Source organism: Nothobranchius furzeri, chromosome 12 (assembly GCF_043380555.1).
Source record: "Nothobranchius furzeri strain GRZ-AD chromosome 12, NfurGRZ-RIMD1, whole genome shotgun sequence".
NCBI classification, from domain to species: Eukaryota; Metazoa; Chordata; class Actinopteri; order Cyprinodontiformes; family Nothobranchiidae; genus Nothobranchius; species Nothobranchius furzeri.
Genome location: NC_091752.1, coordinates 16095230 through 16105403, shown reverse-complemented (window position 1 = coordinate 16105403; position 10174 = coordinate 16095230). Strand labels below are relative to the sequence as shown.

The following is a 10174-nucleotide window of genomic DNA, read 5'->3' as shown; positions in this document are numbered from 1 at the left end:
ACTGCCACACAGAACGTCTTCTTGGGAGTTGTCAAAGTAACGTTGAACTTTTGCACCTTTTTGTGCTGCCTTGTGGGTCTCTACTCTCTCTATAAACCCTCCAAATGTGGGAAAAAATCCATTCATCTTCTGTCTGTGTTTGATTTTAGGAGTTATGTGCCTAAAACAAGCCATTTTAAAAAGTCACCATTTGTGATGTCAGGGAAAGTAGAATAGAACCACCTCTCGTGCATGAGAGAACTGCTGGTAGAGGAGCAGCGGCGCCACTCCACGCCCCTCCCAGATATCACAGTTTCCCAGCTTACAGCAGCCTTAGCAGGGGATGGAGTGGGAGTGACCAGCTACAGCTTATTTTCTTAAAGTGACAGAGCCTTGAAATGGCTCATTCTGTAAAGTACTGAAAATGTCCAGAATAATTTTTGAAGAGGAATTTTATACAAAGTACTTCTTAAACATGTTTTGAGTAGACCATAGAACTAAGATAACTTAAGAAAAATAATACACAATATGTACCCTTTAAATGTTGCTTTTCTGTCCATACATTAGGTGCAAAAAGGTGTCAGACAATGTAAAAAGAAAACATTTAACATCCTTCTATGATTCTGTCATCAAACAAAGTTAGGGTGATGGAATGTTAGAGGAGTTTGAACAGCTGCTTCTGCTTTTTAGTTAGCCAGAGCAGAGGTTTCCACGAACGGTAATAAAACTCTGGAGACGGTAGCTGGTTTAGATTTCAAACTTAAACCACATGAAATTTGGTCCAAACCTTCAGTGTTTTTGCAAATAATTCAATTTATTGTAATTTTCTGAGAACAGACACAAGCTAGTCAGTGGACTCATAACAGTCAAGTTTTCATTAGCATAATGTTGTTTAGGCTAATGTCTAACCGCCAGACTATTGGTTCCCCACAGTGGGTCACCACAGGAGGTCTTGAGATGATGTCCAGAAATCAAAATAAAATTTAAAAACAACTGCTGGGACTAGAATTCAAGCATAAATGTTTCAAAACCCCAACTAAGTGAACATCAGCTAAGAAGATTTCTTGAATGATTTAGCTTTCAGAGCATGTTTGTATAAATCAGAGATACTGAGGGTCCCGTGTCTTAACTATGTCTATTTTGTGGGTCTGAATTCTACTAAAACACAGAAGCATAAACAACACCAGTCTAAATACATGTACTGCATTTCTTGTCTGTGTTTGTCGCAGATTCTTTTGGTGAATGACAATGCTGTCGTAAGAAGAGTCATTGCTGCAGCAGATCGGGTCTCAGAGTGCCTCTCTGAGCTTGGCTCCTCCTCAGAAATCGAGACTCTTTACATGTCCTTCCAGGTGTTTTCTGAAGCTCTGCTTCTCTTTGATGAACTCACAGTGGACCGAGCAAAATCGTTACAGGATCCCAGACAGACAAAGCAGCTTCTGGACTCTCTAGAAACCCTGAGGAAGTGCATCTCCATGCTGCACACTGCCATGTGCACGACCATCAAACACCCTACATGTGAGCAAGCTCAAGCGGCCAAGCGGTACATCCTAGACAAGGTGCAAAGCACCATAAGAGACGCTGTTGCAACCCTCAGGTGTGAGAGCATCAGTGGACCACTGGGACCTTATGGGTATTACACTGAGAAGCACAACAATCTCCTGCAGCTCCTTGGCTGTTACTCCATCTCATCGATTCAGGACAGCAGCTTTGACAGCATGATAAGGGACATCGTGTTCCACTGCATGGCAGTTGCAAACTCTTCAAGAAGACAGTCTCAACAGAGAATTGTGAGTCACTGCCGTCACATCCTGCAGCTCTGGTCCGACCTAAAATCAATCTTAAAGTTCTTTGAGAAACCTGAAAACTTTGAGGAAACTTGCACTCTACTGGCGCGACAAATCCAAATGCTTGACGACGAGTTGCTAACGGCACTTCTTTATCAAGTGCTGGACACATTTCTCACAGCTTCTTCTACGGCCAATGAGCTTTCAAGCATGACCAAAGGGGTTCTAGCTGCAGATTCGGCTGCAGTCGCGGATCTGACCTTCATCCAGCCGGTAGTTGAAGATTTCATTTCATCCACCGATAGAATCATCCAAGTGGCAAGCTTTATTTCAGCGGTTGCCGTAGATGCAAAGAGTTTGGAGAATGTGCAGAACTCACAGGTGTGCCTTAGAAGACTAAAGACTCAAATCACGCCCCTGTCCCTGGAACTAGAAGATAATTCGATGCAAACCGTTCAGAAGCTTCATGATTTGTGTCAGAAATGGGAAGAGGAGACTCATCAGCTGCAGGAGGCTCTCAGCGATGTCATGGATGTAAAGGAGTTCACCAAACTTGCTACTGATGAGATGCTCAGCGACCGTTGTGGGTGCGATGAAGCATACAGAGAGCAGAGCTATGAGCTGTTTGATGAAAATGCTAAAAACTTAATTTGCCACATGACGCTGGTGATTCACGCAGTGAGGAGGCACCTGGAAAGCAGCGATAACCCAATCTACAGGAACGGCCTGCTGGTTCTGCTGAAACAGGCCCAGTCGTCCAAAAGCAAGGTGGCTGACTCGGTCCGAGACATGCTTCATGGCACCACCCTAAACGTCGGGATGTATTCTACCTTTACTGACAACGTCTCCACCGTTATTCATCACTTTAAAGTCCTCAGAGAGGGACTGGATGGCCACCAGCACCCACATCTCCTGAGCCCGCTGCGAGAGGGGGTAAGAACACCTGGAATCTCACTGCCACCCTCTGTACTCAAAGAGAACATTGGGAGAAGTCTGGATCGTGTGACAAACGAGTCAAAGTTTCCAGCTTTTGAAGTAATGAAGACGAACATGCAGACAATAAATGAGGAAACGTGCTCAGATATAGAAACCACAGATGCAGAATGCACTCATAAACATGACAGCAATGATTTAAAGACGCCAGCTGTCCCAGATGAGCCTGAAGCGATCCACCTGCCTGTTGATTTTGACCTTTTACCCCTCTTATATGAAGTTGTGACTGTGACTAAAGGGAAAGATGTGTCTGCGCTCAACCGGGCCTGTACCGGAGTTCTTGAACTGTCAAACTGTTACGCCCAAGCTTCCAAAGAAGGCTCAGCCATTGTTGATGCTGTGGATTGCCAGACACTGGAAAGTTTCAGAGCAGAGCTGGTGTCGCTGACCCCGCTGCTCGTCCGGACAGCACAAGAAACAGCCATGGGCTCAGCAAGGGGCACTGAAAGCATCTACAAGCACTGCGCACAGTTTTCTGACCTTGTCGGCCACATTCAAAGGGTTTTACAGCCAGCAGCTGGAAACTGGTATCACGCTGTTTTCGCTGAACTGCAAAGAAGTCAACAAGCCAGTGTTTCACAAAATCTGAATGAAGTGATGACTTTATGTGCTCATGTGGTCCAGGTCTTAACGTCGTCTCCTTTAGATTTGCAAGGTGATGGTCACGAAACCTTCAGAGTCTTGCACAGCAAGCTGAACAAAGCCCAGAACAATACGAGGCATCTCATAGAGTTTGCCACCTCACTGGAACGACCAAAGGATCGAATGGAAGGCCTTTGTGTTCTCTGGGGTCTCTCCATTCAGGTTTTATTAAAGTTACTGGATAAGATTTTGGGTACATCAACAGCAGCACCCCGGTTGAATCTCCAGAAACAGATATCGGCATTGTCTGAGAACTCTCTTAGAATCCAAGAGGCTGCAAGGCTCACCAGCCTAATCTGTAAAAGTGCCTACAAGTCCACCCAACTGGCCAATGAACAGGATGAGCTACGAACACTGACTGATGCGTATATTAAAGCTGTTGAAGAAGTCGATGCAATGCCAAAAGTGATGCAACTTGCAAAATCCGAGTTCCTTCAGCGACAGTTGTTGATCAAGATTAGAGCGCTGTCTGGTCAGTTATCCAAAGAAAACAAGGAGTATGATGCTGCACTTGAAAACGTCGTCGGTGTTGCTTATTTTGCAGCTGAACATTTCCGAGACCCCGATGCAGAAGATGCAGCGCAGAAATTTGAAAACGTGGCCGAAACACTTGTTGAAAACATCAAAGCTGCATCCAGAAGAGTGAACGACTGCTTGGACTTCGTCCGTGACCCACGCGCTCGCTCTAACTTACGGTCCATTAACGAGCACCTGACCTTTCAGATTTCAGATATAATCTCCAGGGCAAGGCTCGTTGTAGAGACTCGCTACGTTTGTGACACTCTCAGTTTGGATGTCCTGATTCAGTGCTGGTCAGCAAAAGCTCACTACGTGGTGGATGAGATCATGAAGCAAGATGGGATTCACCAGGAGGCAAAAGAGAGCATTAAGGCTGGTTTGCAGGGCAGTGGGTCTAGAGATTCTGATCATTTATCTACTGTGATGCCATCTAAAGCCAAAGAAGGTGAATTTCCTGAGATGGCTTCTCTGCAGAAAGACATAGAAACCATAGATGCTGCAGAAACTAAAGTGGACATGGCAGCTGAGGCAAAACAAGAACCCAAGCATGTGGATTCAGATGTAAGTACCTCTGCTGACAAAACACCGAAAGTTCATTTCAGTGACTGACTGACTGACTTGTCCCTGCAGGATGGAGTTCCATCTGGTGTGTACAAAGAACCCTCCTCACTGACCTACACTTCCCTGTATCTAAAGCAAAAGAGCAACAGCTGGGATCCCACAGACAACCGAATAGTTCAAGACACAAGGAAAATGGCTGATACCATATGTCACATGACACAGTACTTAAAGAAGAAAGGCCCGATACTGGTATTGACCACAAGAGGTCACTTTGCTGCTTTCATCTCCATGTCAGGAAGCATGCTCATTCGTTTTCTCTTTTTTTTTTCTTTTATCAGAACAAAGAAGCTTTTGTCATGGCAGCCAAAGATGTCATCTCTAACTGTCAGTCGGTCACCCACTTCATCAGAGTCATTGCCAACCACAGCCTGGATAAACAGTGCACGGTTGAGCTGTCGGTCATCATTGAACAGATCCTAACCATCACTAATCAGCTCAGCATCGTCTCCAGGTCAGGGTGCTTTAAATCGCACAAGGTAGAGGGTCGCTGATTCACTTCTGCTTTGTGTTCACAGTGTCAATGCTGTAACTCCTGGGTGCAAATCATCTGACGAGATCCTGGTGAAGAACTCGCAAAATCTTCTTCAAACGGTCCTGCGTGGGGTTCATGCTGCAGAAACAGCGTGCATCACAGTAAATATAAAACCAAAAACCACACGGAGTAGATCTGGAGTATTTACAGATCTAAATGGTGGTGCCTGAAACTTCTTCAGTAATTTAATTTAAATAGGACATATGCAAAACTCACCTTTTCCTTCCTTTTGTGCTGCAAAGTGGATTATACTACTTCTATTAGCACTCTAAATGTAAACAAAAATGCCCATCTGTTCACTGTTGGATTTTCAGAAGTTACAGGCCTAAAGCCAGGTACATTTTGTGTTTTCTGGCCATCGTACAAAAATATTTTGTCGTTAAAGGGACAATGTGCAGATTTTTTTCCTTTAATCTCTGGATTATTTAAGCCTTTTATTGAAAAAATATACAAGAAGTGACTAAGAGTAGTTCCCTCCTCCTTAACCTGTTTACCCTAACGCCTTGCAATTGGGGGCCTTTACAGTTTCATGTCCCAGATATCTGTTTACATTCCCCAAACACAACTAAAACTACAATCAAACTGTTCAGATGGGGGGAAAGCCATTTTAAATTGTACTAAATTAAGAAACAATGATATTTGAACTTTATTTTAGAAGAGCTTTTGACCTTCACTGCTGTCTGCTGGAAAAAAAAACCCTTGAACCAATTTAGTTGAGGACCCCTGGAGTAAATAAAACAATTGACTAAATTTCCTAAATGGAATTTGAACTCACAACCTCCATCCTGTCAGCTCTTTCACACAGGGCTGCTCTTCTAAAATAAAGTTCAAGTATTATTTTATCTTTATGTATTAAAATTTAAAAATCGCTTTGTTTACAATCTGAACTGTTTCGATTGTAGCTGTAGCTGTGCTCGGGGAATGCAAACAATTATTGATGTTTGGGACATGAAACTTTAAAGGCCCCCAACTGGGAGGAGTTAGGGCCCAAAGAAAAAAAGCCTAGAGCTCAAGGGTTATTAATACTCCCAAAAGTACAACAAACATGGAGATTTTATTTTTCTGTTACCAGTGTTGGGAGTAACGCCGTACAAAAGTAATTAATTACTGTAATGCATTGCTTTTTGCTGTAATATGGTAATGTAAGGCATTACAGGGGGAAAAAAATGGTAATATTTACTCGGTACAACTGTCAGTAACGCGGTAATTACAATGCATTTTTAAACCCAGAATCAAGATGTGGGTTTCCTAAAAATTTCAGCCTGAAAAAAGATCCAGTATCCGCATATATGACGTCATTTATGGACTCAGCTTTGCGGGCATTCTATGAGCAGAGAGGACGCAGCGGTAATGGCTCAAATACTCCAGCTGCGTCCTGCGCGTGGCCGCTGTTATATTTACAAAATCGCTCCACCAAAACCAAGTAATTCACCTGTGATCGTTCATATCAGCCCATATTCTCTGGTACTTCATGTACTTTTCAGCTGAGTTCATAATCTGTGCGCCGGTGATTTCAACTCATTGCTGCTGGAGCGCAGCGCAAATTAACCCTTTGATGCATAATGGTCACAGGTACTCAAAATTGTTATTTCTTTATTTTTGCTATTAAGCGCAGCTGTTGAAAACTTTAATGCATGTGAGTCCCTCCATTTGGACTTCAGTAAGTCAAGCCAACATATTTCATGTTCAGATTACACGCTGTCCACAGAGATGGACATGTAATAAATTATTTGTAAATTAACAAAATGATTTAAAAACTATTTGTTGAAATTTGTTTCATTCACACCTAAAAATGAATGAAAAAAATGTTTAAAAATCATGGTTGAAGATCTCATATTTCATGCATCAGAGGGTTAAGCAGTTTTTTTATTATTTTTTTGCGTTCGGTAGATCCCTTTGGCTGATTAGTTAGAAAGTAGGAAATCTAGGAAACAGTTTTTCAGGAAGACGGAGAAAACATGCAGCATGCAGGAAGGTTAGAGGGAGAAAGGGCAGAAAATTATTCACATAAAATCAGGGAAACAAAACAAAGTTCTTGAAACGAAAAAAAGTAGGTAGATTTATCCCCAATACACATTTTTACCAGTGAAAAGCAATAATATTTATACATGTGATAGAATCAGATCACCCCAGAAGTCAGTCCCACATCCAGGGCCGTATCAAGGCATTTGGGCACCAAGGCAAAAATAGGCTTGGAGCCCCCACCACCTCACTCCATGCTCAGATGGCCCTATAAGATGGCAGCATGCTGAAAGTACAGATTGTTGTTGCTTTTATTTAATAAACAATCATTTTAAAGCACTGTTATTATATCTGACTGTTTTTAACAGCAACCCTAGCTCCGAGCACATCACTTTCCACATACCGTAAATCCTCTAATACAGGCCCGGGCCTGTATTTGACTCGAGCTCATCAAGCTCCAGGCCTTTATTGGAAGGAGGGCCAGTATTAGAGGCAGGCCTCTATTTCTATGTGAGCAAAATGAACTAATGGTTCGCTGGAGTTTTTGACAATTAAAATTGCGCCCACATTTTCAAAGTTAAACACATTTCTTTTAACAACGGTAGTTCCTGCTTTAGCCCTCTCTCCCCCCTCCCCCTGCGCAGCGGCTGCAAACTCACTGATGCGCCTGCAGCCTCTCGGAGTTCCTGCTGCTCTAAACATTAAAATAATTATTTCATTTTCTGTTCCTCACTTCTGATTACCTTCAATGGTGTCTGTTTGTTGCAACAGCAGGTACAAAAACTAACTTGTTTTTATTTGACTATTTTTCTGTCCTGTCTGTTTATTATCTTCCTGCATCTCCTCTCAATCCTAAAGAAAAACTGCTGCCTGGGTTCATATATATTCACCTTATGAGTTACCTTTGAACTGCAGTTCTAAAAGATCTACCGACCGCAAAAACAGCGGAGCGCTTGCTGTTTGGCGGCCGTATCAGTGATCAGTGCGTCGGAGGACAAGGTGAAGCGCCCCGCTCCACAGCAGCGATACACATCAGGCGCAAATAAAAGACAGAAAACATTAAAGGAAATGAACCGACATGAACGATCGCGTGTCAGTACCTACGGTCTGGCACAGCGCGTTGCTGATCACAGAGAATGTGATCATACGATAATTCAATAGGGAGCGTGGTTTCACAGACGCGGAAGTGATAGCGTCGGTGAAACGCCGGCTGCTCTAGGAAACCCCCGAGCGTTCGAGCGTCAACGAAGTGACACGGAAATGCCGGGCTTTCCAGAAGTAAGTAAGATAACTTACTATGAGCTGATAGTTCGTTGGATTGATCGGTAGGTTGGAAACTCTGATCATGAATCTGAAGAAACGATGACTGAGTGGTGAGCTGGAAAGGCGACTTCCGTTTATAGCCGCGGTTTGTGACGTAGGTGCGACGTGGAGGGAATCCCCGCGAGGGGCATGCTGGGAGTCCCTACTTCGCGGATTTTCACCTATCGCGGCCAGGTCTGGAACGCATCTACCGCGATAAACGAGGGATTATTGTAGTTCATACACCCCCTACTGCTGCTCTCCAGAGTGTTCTGCAGCATAATCAGCACGTTCTCTTTGAACTTGATAGTGTAATGACCTGGCTGGGGTTGTAAGCCAGGTGCATTCTGGGTAATGTGTTATATGTGTTTCCTATCGTTCTGCTAGTTCCTATGTGCTGATTTGCGTGTTGTGTGAGTGTTATGTAAGCCACAGGGAAGGTGATGTGTGTTCTGTGGAGTGGGTTGAATTAGCATGGTTAACTGACACCGTGACTCTGTGTGGTAGGAGCGTGATAGAGGATCGTGTCTGTAGCGGTTCAAAGCGTTGAAGAAAAAGCCTAATAAAGGTCTGCGTGAACCCCTACTGCCTCCTGCTTGTTGATTTGGGGACTATAACCCTGCTGCTGGGACGCTCGTACTTGCTCGTTACCGGCCACACCATTATTTACCTCTGCTGACTCCATTATTTACCTCTGCTGACTCCGACACCGGCCAAAATTGGAGACCCGGCCTTTAATTGATTACCAGCTTGTATTAGAGGATTTACGGTATATGTCATGAGCTCACTGAGCGTCACATTACCAGATTCATATTGAAGTTGTTTTGGTGAAAGTAACTTAAAGTAATGCAAAAGTAGTGTAATGCCTTACATTTTAAAATCTGTAATACTGTAATGTAATGAATTACTTTAAAGTGAGGGTAATAAGTAATAAATAATGCATTACAGTTTTGAAGTAACTTGCCCAACACTGTCTGTTACTGAGATGAGGAGGCTAAAATATTCTGAGGGTTCAATTGAACAGTTCCAGCTTGTCGCCACTTGAGGGCGCCAAATCCCCGTCGCCCTCTTCTAAATGGTTTAGCAGAACTAGAGTGTAGTTTTAGTGTTTTGCCACTGGAGAACATACAATCACCTCTCCATTAATAAATAACTGTCAATGGAATGGAAAACCTCTGAGTTTGTAGAAGCACCTGGGTTTAGACATGGGTGCCCAATCCTGGTCCCGGAGGGCCGGTATCCAGCAGGTTTGGGTTTTAACCCTGCATCAACACACCTGATTTCAATCAGCAGGTGATTAGTAGACGTCTGCAGAGCCTGATGAACTGCTGCACAGGTGATTCAACCACTGAGTCAAATGTGTTAGAGCAGAGAAACCACAAAACCTGCTGGATACCGGCGGTCCTCAGGGGCCGGGAGTGGACACCCCTGTTCCTGACCAGTAACTTAAAAAAATGACTTTTCCACTAGCATTTGCCATGTTGCTTTGTCTTCCTTGCAATATTTTCATATTTGCAGAAAATTCAGCTGATATAAAATGTTTAAAGGTTTGCTCTTCAACACGGCTGCAACCACAGCCACCGTGATGCTTTTTGAGTTGGCTCGTAAAACTTTTCATGTATTGTAAACGACTCCAGGGTCTGAAGCAGCCGGAGCCAGACTCAGACGGTGCAGAAGCCACGGCCTTGTGTTTCCAGTGGAAGAGGAACTTGGAGATGCACCGAGCGCTGCAGAGCTCGAACCCAGAAACCGACGATCTCGGTTTGAGGAAGACGTCGTTGCACCCCTTAGCTCCCAGTCTCGCCCCCCAGGTTAATGTTTGAGACCGCTTCAACTT

The 10174-nt window shown here is 43.8% G+C and overlaps 1 protein-coding gene across 1 annotated transcript; it reads left to right on the top strand.

Moving 5' to 3' along the window:
* Positions 1–1030: 1030 nt before the first annotated feature.
* Positions 1031–10160, top strand: LOC129166788 (uncharacterized). Its single transcript, XM_070543112.1, has 7 exons — positions 1031–4481; positions 4551–4730; positions 4820–4992; positions 5057–5174; positions 9631–9778; positions 9885–9919; positions 9975–10160. Exons 1-7 carry the CDS (start codon positions 1176–1178, stop codon positions 10158–10160), a joined length of 4146 nt encoding a protein of 1381 aa, XP_070399213.1. The 5' UTR covers positions 1031–1175.
* The last annotated feature ends 14 nt before the right edge of the window (positions 10161–10174 follow it).

Bases quoted from the DNA above. Each gene is read 5' to 3' on its own strand.
- LOC129166788 (XM_070543112.1), top strand. From the start codon at position 1,176: ATGTACTGCATTTCTTGTCTGTGTTTGTCGCAGATTCTTTTGGTGAAT. The intron at 4,482-4,550 runs GTAAGTACCTCT...TTGTCCCTGCAG, and splicing joins CCAAGCATGTGGATTCAGAT to GATGGAGTTCCATCTGGTGT. The intron at 9,779-9,884 runs GTAACTTAAAAA...AAATGTTTAAAG, and splicing joins GACACCCCTGTTCCTGACCA to GTTTGCTCTTCAACACGGCT.